Source organism: Papaver somniferum, chromosome 8, assembly GCF_003573695.1.
Source record: "Papaver somniferum cultivar HN1 chromosome 8, ASM357369v1, whole genome shotgun sequence".
NCBI lineage: Eukaryota > Viridiplantae > Streptophyta > Magnoliopsida > Ranunculales > Papaveraceae > Papaver > Papaver somniferum.
In genome coordinates this window covers 95,926,352-95,941,086 of record NC_039365.1, presented here as the reverse complement: position 1 = coordinate 95,941,086, position 14,735 = coordinate 95,926,352, and the positions used below count along the sequence as shown (strand labels likewise).

General features: G+C 37.8%; 2 protein-coding genes across 2 annotated transcripts; both read left to right on the top strand.

Annotated features, from left to right (window-relative positions):
• Positions 1–266: 266 nt before the first annotated feature.
• On the top strand, positions 267–9,675 carry LOC113302160 (ribosome biogenesis protein BMS1 homolog). Its single transcript, XM_026551013.1, has 18 exons — positions 267–439; positions 526–672; positions 764–854; positions 941–1,059; positions 2,210–2,400; positions 2,574–2,784; positions 2,954–3,194; positions 3,350–3,756; positions 4,180–4,297; positions 4,448–4,653; positions 4,844–5,187; positions 5,376–5,472; positions 5,540–5,758; positions 6,709–6,948; positions 7,638–7,847; positions 8,217–8,486; positions 8,579–8,779; positions 9,216–9,675. Exons 1-18 carry the CDS (start codon positions 302–304, stop codon positions 9,381–9,383), a joined length of 3,618 nt encoding a protein of 1,205 aa, XP_026406798.1. The 5' UTR covers positions 267–301; the 3' UTR covers positions 9,384–9,675.
• A 995-nt stretch (positions 9,676–10,670) lies between these two features.
• Positions 10,671–14,443, top strand: LOC113302159 (ATP-dependent zinc metalloprotease FTSH 2, chloroplastic). The gene is made up of 5 exons (XM_026551012.1): positions 10,671–10,827; positions 11,449–12,690; positions 12,776–13,089; positions 13,577–13,817; positions 13,932–14,443. The coding sequence occupies exons 2-5, from the start codon at positions 11,503–11,505 to the stop codon at positions 14,271–14,273; spliced, it is 2,085 nt and encodes a 694-aa protein (XP_026406797.1). The 5' UTR covers positions 10,671–10,827; positions 11,449–11,502; the 3' UTR covers positions 14,274–14,443.
• Positions 14,444–14,735: the final 292 nt, after the last annotated feature.

Sequence of the window (14,735 nt, the reverse complement as noted above, 5' to 3'; positions counted from 1 at the left end):
TATAAGATATTTACATGTAAAACATCGAATGCGTTAGCAAGACCACATTGTGTAAATAGAAAATAGCATTAACAATCTAAAACCGTACCATTACGGCATGGGTCATTCCCTAGTTAGTGAATAAAACGAGATGGAAAAACGTTTTGGAAGGACATTTTTTTAATGTGCAAAATAACGGGGACACAAAAGTAAGGTGCACACTAAATTGGGGGCACATCAGGAAATCACCCTTACAACAATACCAACAAGAAGAATAAATAAGAAGAATTTCCATCACGATTCTTCTAGGGTTTATGTGAAAATGTCAGTTCCTTCTAGTTCTCAAGAACAATCTCATAAGTCCCATAGATCTCGTCAAGCTGGTCCTTCAGCTGAGAAAAAGGATCAAACTAAGAAAAGGAAACGGGACGCATCTCAAGAGAAGACTCACAATCCAAAAGTAAGTTTTTCGTTACTTGCTCAGTTTCTGTAGCTTTATTTTTGAAAAATTGGTTTTATTTATTTATCTTCATTTTTCAATTGTAGGCATTTGCATTTAACTCGTCAACCAAGGCAAAGAGATTACAATCACGAGCTACTGAGAAAGAGCAACGCAGACTTCATGTTCCGACTATTGATCGTACTATTGGAGAACCAGCTCCATATGTTATTGTAGTGCATGGACCTCCCAAGGTAATATTATAGCTGATGGTTAATTTGATAATTAGGTTAGGTTTGGTGATAGCTGATTAAACCTCCCATGGTTGGGCATTTTGTGTTGTAGGTTGGGAAGTCCCTGTTGATTAAATCGCTAGTAAAGCATTATACCAAGCATAATCTAAACGAGGTTCGAGGGCCCATTACAATCGTATCAGGTATTTATAGTCTTGAATGACTCAATCTACATTCCCTTGTTGTTTTTAACTAAATGGTAATCATTCTGTTTGGATATTCCTGTTAGGTAAACAAAGGCGGTTACAGTTTGTAGAGTGCCCCAATGATATTAATGGGATGATTGATGCGGCAAAGTATGCTGATGTAGCATTATTACTAATTGATGGAAGTTATGGGTTTGAGATGGTAAGTTCTAGTAGAGTTCTTAATGAGGTTTTTGTATGAGTTAACTGCATTCGAGTGTCTATTAATGATGGTCTTGAGTACACTGTTATAGCTGCAGTCACATTCTATAATTAAAGATTTAGGTTCGTAGTACTCACTACCAGTCATTTTTGGATAAGATATCAAGTGTTAATACTGCTATTCACCCATGTTCACCATCTATTACAATTTTGGAGTTAATTCCATTGATACTTTTCCCGAAATTCTTGAAGATCGTTACTAGTTAAGATCTTACGAAGTTGATATCCCTTTGTTGCTATGGAATTTCATGTATCTTTTTATTTCTTTTCCGCATATTCTTTGGTTATTTAGTTTGGGTTTGGTTTGTGTATTGTTTTTGGTTGGTTGCATTAAGTTTATCCTGACAAACATCTTTCTTACTGTATCTGAAGATAATGAATTACGCACCTTAGTAACGACCGAGGTTGGTAACTCCAAATTGCATGCTTACCTTCCTACGCCTAACATTCTAGTTTTCTTTCATTAAAAACCAATGTCTCCCACTTTGTTGTTTTACATACAAACACTCCCTAAACAAAGAGGGTGTCTTGGCATATGATTTGTGGTTTGACTCGATAGCTGATGTGAAATCCACCCATCTTGATGGCTTACGAGGTTATTGAGCTTCTTCACTAATTATATTCACACTGCTCGAGCATCTCAATATTATCTTTGCCTATTTGGTTAATAGATGTGTGTTCTTGTTCTCATCGTAACTTTGTTTGAATACCTGTACTATTCTGTGAATATATTTCAATATCTTGCATGCATGATAACTAGAAATTAAATCACATATTAAAATGAATAAATTTCTATATGTACAACCTCCACATTTTGTTTTCTTAGCTGACCATGACAGACACATCTTCCGAATATCAGACATCAATTCACGCACCTGTATCATTGTTACACAGATCTCAACCTTTCTTCATATTAGAAAGAAAGTCATTGTTTGGCGATAGATGTGACAATATACTTTTTTGTGTTTGCTACTGGAAGTATTTTTCTTCAAGAAGCTAGTTACTAGAGTTTCAGGGTTCAGGATTGAAACCTATACTGGTTACTAGTTAGTAGAGTTTTCTTATAATGGAAAATGCTTTTGTCATTACAGGAAACATTTGAGTTCCTTAATATATTACAAGTTCACGGCTTTCCAAAGGTTATGGGGGTGCTTACACATCTGGACGAGTTCAAAGATGTAAAAAAACTTAGAAAAACCAAGCAGCGCCTCAAGCATCGTTTCTGGACTGAAATCTATGATGGAGCAAAATTGTTTTACTTATCTGGTCTCATCCATGGGAAGTAAGTTTATCTGAAACGGATACTGCGAAGCAGCATTATATAATTCATTTGCTTGTTGTATAACATTTCCCAATAGTGTTAGCCAATTTTAAATTGAAGGGTCTCCACAAAAGAAAATAAAAGAAAATGGAACACTGAACTCATAGAAAGCTGTTTGTCCATAATGATTACAGGTATGCCAAACGTGAAGTTCATAATCTGGCAAGATTCATATCGGTTATGAAATTTCATCCTTTGTCATGGCGAGCTGCGCATCCGTATGTGCTGGTAGATCGTTTTGAAGATGTTACTCCTCCAGAAAGAGTGCACATGGACAAAAAACGCGACAGGAACGTAATTTTGTATGGTTATGTTCGAGGTTGTAATATTAAGAAAGGAACCAAGGTACTTATTTTAGCCAGATTACATAGTTTTTGGTGCATTGAACGGCAAACATTATTTTATCAGCTTTTGGAAGTGACCTATGCGATATGAATGGCCTCTCTCGACACATTCTTCTGTTTGTTGCTTCATCATACAAGTATATGGACTGACTCAAGTTCATATTGGCCAGGTGCATATTGCTGGTGTTGGTGATTTCCCACTAGCTGGTGTTACGAGCTTAGCCGATCCTTGCCCTTTACCATCTGCTGCTAAAAAAAAGGGGTTGCGGGACAAGGAAAGACTCTTTTACGCGCCTATGTCTGGTCTTGGGGATCTTCTATATGACAAGGATGCAGTATACATAGAAATTCCTGATCATGCTGTTCAGTTTTCTAATGTTGATGATGCAAACGGAAAAGCTGTTCGAAAAGGTGATTTTTTTTTTCTATTATCTGTAACCTTATGGCTACTTTTCCACACAACGGTAGTATGATTGTTCGAGAGTAGAAGCTTCCATCCTGTTTCTGTCAATCACGTGTTCTCTGTTTTCAACATTTTTTTGTCTGCTGAAATTCTTCTGTACCAGGAAATGACCGTGACGTGGGCGAGGAGTTGGTAAAATCACTTCAAGATACTAAATACTCAATTGATGAGAAATTGAAAAACAGTGGTATTTCTGTTTTTAGTGGTAATTCAGAAGATAGACATGAACATAATGGAGAAATATCAGACCAAGATGACTCCGAGGAAGAAAATGAATCCGATGGGTCTGATGATGAAGATGATGTGGATGACGAAGGCAACACCGACAGAAAGCTTGGAATTGTTGAAAATGAGAATGATGGTTCTGATACAGAAGGCGATGGCTCTTCAGATAAAGATGGGGATGATGATAAGTTACATGAATCAAAACCTAAGGTAGTAGAGCAAACTGAATTCCACAACGGAAGGGTAAGAAGAAAAGCTATCTCTGGAAGTGCTGTTGATCTGAAGGTAGTCACTGTAGTTATTTTAATTTTTTGCCAACTAATGAGATTTTATTATCTATTTATCTAGATTCCAAAAAGGCCATAATCTTGTCTACCTGAGTCTATCTTGTTATGCATATGCCCTACCTTCTATTTCTTTGGTGGTTCCCTGTTGGGTTTTTCTTAACGTCACCGTGGACATAGATATGTTCATATCAACAATCACTTCTCTTATTATGCAACACAATAGTATATTGTTTAGTTTTATAAAAAATTGTGAAAGGTTTGCGAATTCATTGTCACATCACTGGGCTATTGGCTTTGGGTACTTGTCTTTGTTTCCACCCCCGTACTAGTTCATGGTTTCGTTCTATATGATATAACAACTCTTCATAGAAGTCACAACTTATTTTTGTGGCATACCGTCTTAATTTTTAATTCATGTTAGGATTCTGAGGATGAAGATGGAGATGATGACGAGGAGGACAACGAAGACGGTGATGGCTGGAAGTCATCTCAAGATTCAGAATTTTCAGATCAGGACGAAGAGGACCATGCAGAAGATGGTACATTGTAACCTTTCATTTTAAACTAGACAGATAGTAGAAGTGTGAAAATGCCTCAATTTCATGCAAGGAAGAATAGTATATACAATTCCATCCACTGATGCTTTCTTTTGTGTTTTGATCTTTCATCTCATCTTACTCATCTTATAGAAGATGATGGGTTGGGAAATGCCTCCAAGTGGAAAGAATCCTTGATCGAGAGAACCATATCAAGGAAAGGTGCTAATCTCATGGAAATTGTATATGGGAAAGTTACGGGGAAGTCAACAACCTCCACCGCTGAAGGACATGGTAGTAGTGAAGATGAAGAAAGTGACGACGGTGACTTCTTTTATCCAAAAGAAGATAAAGCGAAGGTACACTCATATAGTTACTAGATACATATTATTGTCAGCTTATGTAGAAACTAGAGAGTATTTTTTGTAGCCAGCAATATGAGCTGGGTTGTACCGGACTTGATGGCTACCGAGAGGTGTGATTTTATGTTTTACTTCTTATCGAACTAAAGCTCATCTCAAATGCAAATTGTTGTTCCTAATGTTGCAGAAATCAAGGGAAGGACTGGAGAGTGATGATGCTTCTTCTGAGGATTGCTCTAAATTATTGTATGGTGGAAGGCTTAAAGACTGGAAAAATGGAGAAATGGTTGAAACTATTCGTGACCGCTTTGTCACTGGAGATTGGTCCAAGGCAGCCCGTAGAGGTGAAGCCTCTGATGTGAATGGTGATGATGATGCTTCTCTTGATGGCGAGTTTGAAGATTTAGAAACAGGAGAGAAGTATGGGGCCCATGTAGAGCCTGATGTATCAACGGATGCAATGGATAATGTTGACCCCGAAGCTGAGGAGCGGAGGCTTAAAAAGCTAGCACTGCGTGCAAAATTTGATTCATATCCTTTTCCCTAATCATATGCAGTTTCCCCGCTATCTTTCATTTGACTTGAACTGGGAAATATTACCATCCTAAATTTCTGATTCAATAATCACGACTTCCTTCTTAGCTTCTTTGAGTTAGCATGCATTTTGATCATAAGATTGTGTCCCAGAATATTTAATGCATACCTTAACTATGATCTACGCGCGATGGTTCTGAATCGCCAGACGAGGGTACTGAATCAAAAGATGGGTCCAAGTTCCACCGGCCACAAACTAATGGTTCTGAATATTATGAAAAGGTAAACTGGCTTCATAGCGCAATAAATTTGAGTTTGTGAACTGTTGCTAAGTGTTCTGATATTGCAGTTGAAGGAGGAGGTTGAAATTCGAAAACAGAGGAATATAGATGAACTCAAAGATCTTGATGAGCTAACCCGCTTGGAGATTGAGGGCTTTAGAACGGGGACTTATTTGAGGTTGGAGGTGCATGACGTTCCTTATGAGATGGTTCAGAATTTTGATCCTTGTCATCCTATTCTCGTTGGAGGTATCAGTCTGGGAGAGGAAAATGCTGGATATATGCAGGTATTTATCCTTCCCTAAGTTATTTATTTGACTATCACAAGGTGATATTTCCATTTAATTCACCATTTCGAAGAACTTTACTTGTTAAATAGTTAGATATTCCCTTCTGGAACTTTGATATGTTCTGCACGACACTTACTTGATAATGTTTGTCTCACCACTCTACTTCGTGTAAGGGTTATAGTTGGATGTGAACTTTGCCGGTATATGGCCAACCCCTTCATTGGCTACACCTATTTATAAATGCTTTAGCTCATGCTTGAACTCAGTAAACAAAAGGTACCAGATAATCATCGACAGCTTTGGTAGCAGAACAGCTGAAGCCCAGCATTTATAGCTTACCGGTCTTAGTACATGTTAGTTAACTTGTACTAGTACAACTGAAGCCCAGCATTAATTATGTATCACCATTCTATTTTGTATAAGGGTTACATTTGTATGCCTTAAGCGTGACCAGTATGTGACCAACCGGTATGTTGACTACACTTAGTTAGAGATGCTTTGGCTCATGCCGGAACTCAGTCAAGAAATGTACGGTTACACATGTTAGTTTGCTTGTCTATGTAACTTAAACTTCTCCTCAACAACATCTCTTGAATATTCTCCTCATTCCGTCTACATCACCATAGATATATCACCTGAAAATGCTAATTTAGAAATTCATTGTCATTGTGCAGTTGTCACTCCTCTTCGTCGTAGTCTTCCCTATTTAAGGAGACATCTATGACCTGCAATGCTTTTACTGATCAGCTTCATTTTTCTTGTTATGTTTTTGAACTTTCTTAGTTGCTTAAATGGGAGACGATTCATTGTTGAGTCTAATTTGATAGCAAAATACTTATGACTATTTCTTGTTAACCCAACTGAGTTATCTTTCATGGCTTGCATGATCACACACTTTGTGTGTCTGTGTGTAACATGTGTGCAATGGGGTTCCTTGTTTCTTTCAGGCGAGACTGAAACGACATAGATGGCATAGGAAGGTATTGAAGACAAGAGATCCAATCATTGTTTCAATTGGTTGGAGACGTTACCAGACCACACCCATTTATGCCATTGAGGACAGCAATGGAAGGCATCGAATGCTTAAATACACACCCGAACACATGCACTGTCTTGCTATGTTCTGGGGCCCTCTTGCACCTCCCAATACCGGAGTTGTTGCTGTACAGAGTGTGGCAAACAACCAGGTCTGATGTTGTCTACTTGAACGTCCAATTATCGTTATTGTTTATTTTCTATTTCTATGTAGATGGGAGCAATTCATTAAAAAAGGTATATAACATTATGTTCGTATTTCTTATCCTCTACTTCTTAAAAGTATCTGGCTTATAACTGGAAAAAACTGAAATACGTACTTTCCCTTTATTTTGATCAGAACATATGACCTTTTTATTGTGGTAGAAAATGTATGCAGATATATACTCCCTCCGTCCCACTGTTAAATGACCTAGTTCAAATTTGCACAATTTTTAAGGCAAGCAATGAAAAAGAATATTTTTAAGCATATTTTACAATTATACCCTTATAGATAATAATTAGTGAAATTTTGAAATGATTTATCTCTCAAACTACACCATTGATGTTCGCAAACTTTATACCATTGAAAAGCATTTTAAAACACTTACGTAACGAATATAAATATGCCTATCAAATTATGCATATTTCATATATTTCTTATAATCAATTAAAAGGATAATTTAAGAAATATCTCCTTGTTTAGTGATATAGGTCACTTAACAATGGGACAAAATCTAAAAGTAAATAGGTCACTTAATAGGGGACGGAGGGAGTATAATTTAAAGAAAGATGTATAATAATTTCTCCGTTTCTTGCATTTTTATTTTGTTTGCTGAATGGTTTGCATATGGGTCCTCAGGCAGCATTTCGGATTACAGCAACTGCCGTCGTACTTGAATTTAACCATGCCACAAAGATAGTGAAGAAAATCAAGCTAGTTGGAACTCCCTGCAAGATTTTCAAGAAAACTGCTCTTATCAAGGACATGTTTACATCCAATCTTGAAATAGCTAGGTTTGAGGGTGCAGCAATTCGGACTGTGAGTGGAATTCGGGGGCAGGTTAAAAAGGTTGGTGTGTTAATTTAGCAACATATTCTTTTCCTCTATATCTGCTCTTGCATGCTGTTATTTTGTATTTTAAGATCTAAAACAACTTGCAGTACATTTAATTTTAATCCATTTAGTTTAAATTTCTATTTTGTGATCATCGTTGGATCATTTATGTGGTCCTCTGAGGTTTGTTGTGTTAGAGCTCAGAACCTTGGCTAATGTGCAATGAAGTAAGAAGCCAAGAACTCTTTCTTCTATAAGTAAATGCTCGTGTTGTTGAGACTTTTATGTTGAATCATGTACTCCTGGCCTATTATGCTCTATTAGTAGTTCGTGATTTCTTGTGAACCAAGTTTCTCGTGTTTCTAATTGTATTATTATTGGCAGGCTGCAAAAGAAGAGCTTGGTAATAAACCGCAAAGGAAGGGAGGTCAAGCTAGAGAAGGGATTGCTAGATGCACATTTGAGGACAGGATTCTTATGAGTGATATTGTTTTCTTGCGTGCGTGGACTCAAGTTGAGGTTCCTCGTTTCTTCAACCTGTTAACGTCGGCCTTGCAACCTCGTGACCGTGTCTGGCAAGGCATGAAAACAGTAGCTGAGCTGCGTCGAGAGCATAATATCCCTATTCCTGTTAACAAGGATTCGCTCTACAAGGTTTCCTCCTAAAGCAAACTCATAATGATTTTAGTTCACGGCTTATAAATTCTTTATTTTCCATATCCGACCTCTATTTTTTTTGTGCACAGCCAATTGAACGGAAACCAAGGAAGTTTAATCCGACGGTAATCCCCAAAGCACTGCAAGCTGCACTCCCATTTGGATCAAAACCCAAGGATCTTCGTCCTAAGAAGAAGATTCCTGGAAAGCTACCTGCTGTGATCATGGAACCCGGGGAGCGCAACATTCGTGGTCTTGTCACTCAGCTTCAGCTGTTGAGAAAGGAAAAGGTATGAACTTCTAGGCTGATCCAGCTAACTCCCATAATATTTGGTCACGATTTGCAGTCTATGTAGAATTCCTATGTTGGACTGTCATGCATCTTGAATGCAGCTCGTCGAAATGGAGAAATCAGCAAACTTAAGACCACAACTCAAACAATTCAGCTTAATCTCCACCTGTTTAGGTGGTTAGGCTCTTTAGACAAATGATCAGATAAACTGGAGTTACTATTCCTCTTTCTGATTTTGTCTCACAATCATTTAGTTTCCCCAATTTGGATATTGCGTAAACAACATTATTTGTTGTTTTCTTGTGGGTGTTGTTGATGGCTTTGCTAAAGCTCGTACAGAGATTTAGTTATGTGGACCATTATTCACTAGCTTTCGGTCAGTATACTGAAGTCGCTCAAGTTTGCCTCTAATCTGGTTGACATTTATTGTACAGATGACTAAAAAGAAGCAGAAGGAAAACGAGAAGAGAAAAGCACTTGAGACGGTGAAGGCCAAGGAAGAACTGATATCAAAGAAGCGTCAAAGGGAAGAGAGAAGAGGAAGATATAGAGAGGAAGATAAAGCGAAGAAGAGGAAAACTCGTCGAAATGCAGAATCTTAACTGAAAGAATTCTAATCAGGCATGTCTGACAAATAATGAAGACAAATCCATCTGAAAAATGGCCAGAAAGAACTCTGTTGGCTGAAGGGATAGATGATCGTAATCGGGTTTTTCTTCGGACTTGTTTAGAAATATACAAGCTATGTCTGTAAAGCTTCCAGTGTATTTTCATTAGCTTGAAATTTTGGTTTATTTTTAATACATGTTATACTTTAGCAAGAATCCAGAATGAAAAAGCTTCAAGTATTCTTTTCAACAATCAGGTTTTGTTAAGTGTTCAATTAATTCTACAGTGTTACTGCTGATTAATGTGGACGCGTGATTCTACAGTGTTACTGCTGATTAATGTAGGCTGTAGTAAAATGGACCAGTGACAGTGAGACTAATAGCCGACTTGTCTTCAGAGAAACGTTAATTGGAATGTGATTCGCAGTCAGCGTGTCCACACTCTTGGAGTAAAAGCATTGCTGTTTCTATGTAATAATACGAGTATGTTTAATTTGCATATCTTGAACCAAAATCGCCCACGTATGTAATACTTGGGACCGACTAAAATCATTGGAAAAAAAAAAAGACCTCGCTGATATTTTGCCTAAGCAGTCGCCCTAGGAATCTACGGTTCTACTAGACAAGCATCTCACTTGTTACCACTTGACCAGTAAAAAGTGGAGTCTATTAAATTCAGGTCATTCATCAAATGAGGTACCTAGAAGTAATCTTATACCACCTCCGTTTCTACACAAGCGGTAGTATCTATTTTGTAGAAACGGAGGGAATAATATATTTTTGTTTAATCAACTGAATTTGATCTATTTAATCAAATCCTGGTGAAACATTGTGATGAAACAACAACAAAATCCACAGAGATGCTTAACCCCGAATAATCCTACATGATTTATTTAATTTTTTGAGATTAATGTCATAGTCCATGGACTACTAAAACATATTCCAGTGAGCTCACCAAGATTTTCAAACCATGCTAGGCAACTCATTGCCCATTATGGCATTGTCAAACTTACCAAAATCCAAAAGTTTAAGTTGGGTATTTTTTTTATTTTTGATCGGTAAAGAATTTGGTGCTGGCGAGTTTCGAACTCAGATCACTGGTATAAACGGCATACAAAGCGCAATTAGCTGCTGAATGAAAAATCAGTTTACGGGTGCCCTTATCAGAGACGCAGTTTCGTTTAATCAACACCTCCACTACAGTAGGCCATATTACCATCTTACAAAGAAACAAAAAGAAGGGAACTGAAAAATCTTAGGTATTTGGGGGAGGAGATGAATGAATAAAAATCCATTTACAATCTGCCACGTATAACTATCTTTAACCACATCCACTCTCTCTATATTCAGATACTCTTCTTCCATTTTATATTAATCCCCCAAACTCAAATCCCTCTAGATTATTTTTTGATTCCACTTCTCATCAACCATTTTCAAGGTAAACCTCAATTTCCTTCTAGCTTGAATTCATTGTTTTAGTACTTAGTATTATTGTCGAGTTCTTGTTGATTTCCATTATATAAATATATCTACTTGGTTAGTTTTAGTTTTAGTCAGTCATTGTTCAATAGTTTCTTAGTATTGCAATTCAGCAAGAGTGATAATTTTGAGGTTATGTTGATCTTGAATTTAGTAAAATTGGTAACTTTAATAGATAAGGAATGTCATAATTTTGTTATTTTAAGGTTATGTTATGAAGTGAAAAGTTAGTACAGTTTGAAGGAACATGATACTAGCTGTTTAAACCCTATGTGTGTGTTTGTTTGAGAATTGGGTTTGGGTTTCATTCTGGGGTGAAACAAAAACAGGTAGATTCAAAATGATGATTTTTTCAATAACTGTCGTACTCTTGGATTGAGATGTCAACAAGTTTATGCCCACAGAATTGAAACTTGAATTTTGATTTATGCTTGTTAGTTATGCTTAATTAAAGAATTAGCATCAGGTTATAACTTACCATTACTGATGTCTCATGGATTGAATTGGTTGGTGTTAACTTTTTATTCATCCTAAATAAGAAATTTGGTTCTGATTTTGGTTTCGTGTTCTTTTGTTACAGTGCTGCCTTCCTGGACGAAAGGAGCACGTGTGCGTTTACCAGCGAATTGATTAAATGGCTGCTTCATCAGCATGCCTCGTCGGAAATGGTTTATCCACCCCCGGTAGTAAATTAAGTCTTAACAAAGAAATTTACGGAAAACATTTGTCTCCTTCATCTTGTCTCCCGTCTTTAAGAAAAGCATCAACATCCATTGTGGTAAAAGCATCTTTGGACCAGAACCAGCACGAAGGAAGAAGAGGCTTCCTAAAGCTGTTGCTTGGTAATGCTGGACTTGCTTTGCCTGCTATAGTTGGAACTGGAAAAGCTTTGGCCGATGACCAAGAAGTATCCTCTTCAAGAATGTCTTACTCTAGGTTTTTAGAGTATTTGGACAAGGATAGAGTTCAAAAGGTGGATCTCTACGAGAACGGTACAATAGCTATTGTCGAGGCTCTTTCTCCTGAGTTGGGTAACCGAGTACAGCGAGTTCGGGTACAACTCCCAGGCCTTAGCCAAGAGCTTCTTCAGAAATTTAGAGAAAAGAACATTGATTTTGCTGCACATAATGCTCAAGAGGATTCCGGTTCTCTATTGTTTAACTTGATTGGAAATCTTGCTTTTCCTTTAATCTTAATCGGAGGTCTGTTTCTTCTATCAAGGCGATCAGGTGGAGGGATGGGCGGTCCAGGTGGTCCTGGTTTTCCCCTTAATATTGGTCAATCGAAAGCCAAGTTCCAAATGGAACCAAATACTGGTGTTACCTTCGATGATGTTGCTGGAGTAGATGAAGCGAAGCAAGATTTTATGGAAGTCGTGGAGTTCTTGAAGAAACCAGAGAGGTTTACATCCATTGGTGCTCGGATTCCTAAAGGTGTTCTCCTTATTGGTCCTCCGGGAACTGGAAAGACATTGCTTGCCAAGGCAATTGCTGGGGAAGCAGGTGTACCTTTTTTCTCAATTTCAGGTTCTGAATTTGTTGAAATGTTCGTCGGTGTGGGTGCTTCTAGGGTTCGTGATCTTTTCAAGAAGGCCAAAGAGAATGCACCCTGCATTGTATTTGTGGATGAAATTGATGCCGTTGGCAGGTCAAGAGGGGCTGGAATCGGAGGTGGAAATGATGAAAGAGAACAAACCCTTAACCAACTTCTAACTGAAATGGATGGGTTTGAGGGCAACACAGGTATTATCGTTGTTGCAGCAACTAACCGTGCAGATATTCTAGACTCTGCCTTATTGAGGCCTGGTCGTTTTGATAGACAGGTTAGCTATTGTCCTCAATGTTAAGTTCTTTTCACTGTTTCTTGTGATTTTGCTGGAGTAATTATTTAATACCGTTCTATTTCAGGTAATGGTTGATGTCCCGGATGTACGTGGACGTACTGAGATCTTAAAGGTGCATGGTAGCAACAAAAAGTTTGAAGGGGATGTTTCCCTCGAAGTGGTAGCCATGAGAACACCTGGTTTTAGTGGAGCTGATCTTGCAAATCTCTTAAATGAGGCAGCTATATTGGCTGGTCGTCGTGGGAAAACTTCTATTTCATCGAAAGAAATTGACGATTCAATTGATAGGATTGTTGCCGGAATGGAAGGAACTGTTATGACTGATGGAAAGAGCAAAAGTTTGGTTGCATATCATGAAGTTGGTCATGCTATTTGTGGGTGAGTTCTCTAGTTGCATTGTTCTTTGTCCTCTTCTTATTATATATGAGAATATATTCTCACAACAAGAATATTCGTTGTGTTACTGATGCCTTTCTGCCTAAGTTTTTATAGTTCAACCTGTTTCATACTGTAGTTCTTCTATGGAATTGATGTGGAACAGTTTTCAAATTTTCCATTGTTCTTTTGACTTAATATGTGAAAGGTTGTTTTGCTTGTTATACTGTCGGTGAAGCAGAAACCATATTGGCGTAACTGTTTGTTGGATAAATAATGGTATCAGTTTCGATAACGAAATGTGGACTGTGCTTTTTTCTAGGATAGCATATTTTAGGGATAAAACCTGCGGGAAGCTACATTGTTGGTGACCTCTTAGGTTCATCAAACCTTCTTGACGACCCTGTCTTACTGTCTTAAGTTCTTTAAGTATTTATACCAAATTTTGCTTCTTAAAATTTTCTTAGAGATTTATTTTTTGTATTTGCAGAACTTTGACTCCAGGGCACGATGCTGTTCAAAAGGTGACCCTAGTTCCACGTGGCCAAGCACGAGGGTTGACTTGGTTCATTCCTTCAGATGATCCAACTCTGATATCTAAGCAACAACTCTTTGCCAGAATAGTCGGTGGACTTGGAGGTAGAGCAGCGGAAGAAATAATCTTCGGTGAGTCTGAGGTCACCACTGGTGCAGCTGGTGACTTGCAGCAGATTACTGGTTTGGCAAAGCAAGTAAGTGAAATTATAACATTTAAGCATTTCCATAACAGCGAACAGGTTCTTAGAAGTTATATCTTTCAATTAACATATTTCATTGAACTGAGATTACTGCATCTGGAATGACAGATGGTAACCACATTTGGAATGTCCGACATTGGTCCATGGTCACTCATGGACACCTCAGCTCAAAGCCAAGATGTTATCATGAGGATGATGGCGAGGAATTCAATGTCAGAGAGACTAGCTGAAGACATTGATGTCGCAACTAAGCAGATATCAGACAAGGCATACGAGATCGCGTTAACTCACATACGAAATAATCGTGAAGCCATGGACAAGATTGTCGAAGTCCTTCTTGAGAAAGAAACCGTGGGAGGAGACGAATTCAGAGCAATTTTGTCTGAATTTGTTGAAATTCCAGTTGAAAATAGGGTTGAACCTGCAGCTAAATCTGCTGTAGCTGTATAAAATATGAGAGAAAAGACGTACTACATTCATCTCTAGCTTAATTTGTTGTTCAGTAAAGTAAGTCCATACAGTTCATGTTTGGATTTTGTGTAAGATAATCAAATCTGTATAATCCTTTTTCCTGCTGTTTCCAAAATCAAGATCATAAATACACATCCACTAATTACAAATCTACAAACTGTAATCAAATCTGATATTTTTGCCCAAAGTAGAAAAGTGAAAGTCCCACTATTTCCAAGTGGTATGATGGTTCTCAAGCTTTCTCTCACAGGGGAGGTTGAGGATCGAATCCCTGTAGCATAAATCCTAAGTTAACCTACTTAGGTGTAGTTCTACGGACCACTGTTCTAACCTATCAAAAAAAAAAAGTCTCCCTAAGAGTATGCTAAATAAATACATCCATAAATAGTGAAAGCCGAAAGAGCCATGCAATTCGGGTAATTAATTCCGTCTCCCCATAAT

Bases quoted from the DNA above. Each gene is read 5' to 3' on its own strand.
- LOC113302160 (XM_026551013.1), top strand. From the start codon at position 302: ATGTCAGTTCCTTCTAGTTCTCAAGAACAATCTCATAAGTCCCATAGA. The intron at 855-940 runs GTATTTATAGTC...TATTCCTGTTAG, and splicing joins GCCCATTACAATCGTATCAG to GTAAACAAAGGCGGTTACAG. The intron at 6,949-7,637 runs GTCTGATGTTGT...ATGGGTCCTCAG, and splicing joins AGAGTGTGGCAAACAACCAG to GCAGCATTTCGGATTACAGC.
- LOC113302159 (XM_026551012.1), top strand. From the start codon at position 11,503: ATGGCTGCTTCATCAGCATGCCTCGTCGGAAATGGTTTATCCACCCCC. The intron at 12,691-12,775 runs GTTAGCTATTGT...GTTCTATTTCAG, and splicing joins CTGGTCGTTTTGATAGACAG to GTAATGGTTGATGTCCCGGA. The intron at 13,090-13,576 runs GTGAGTTCTCTA...TTGTATTTGCAG, and splicing joins GTTGGTCATGCTATTTGTGG to AACTTTGACTCCAGGGCACG.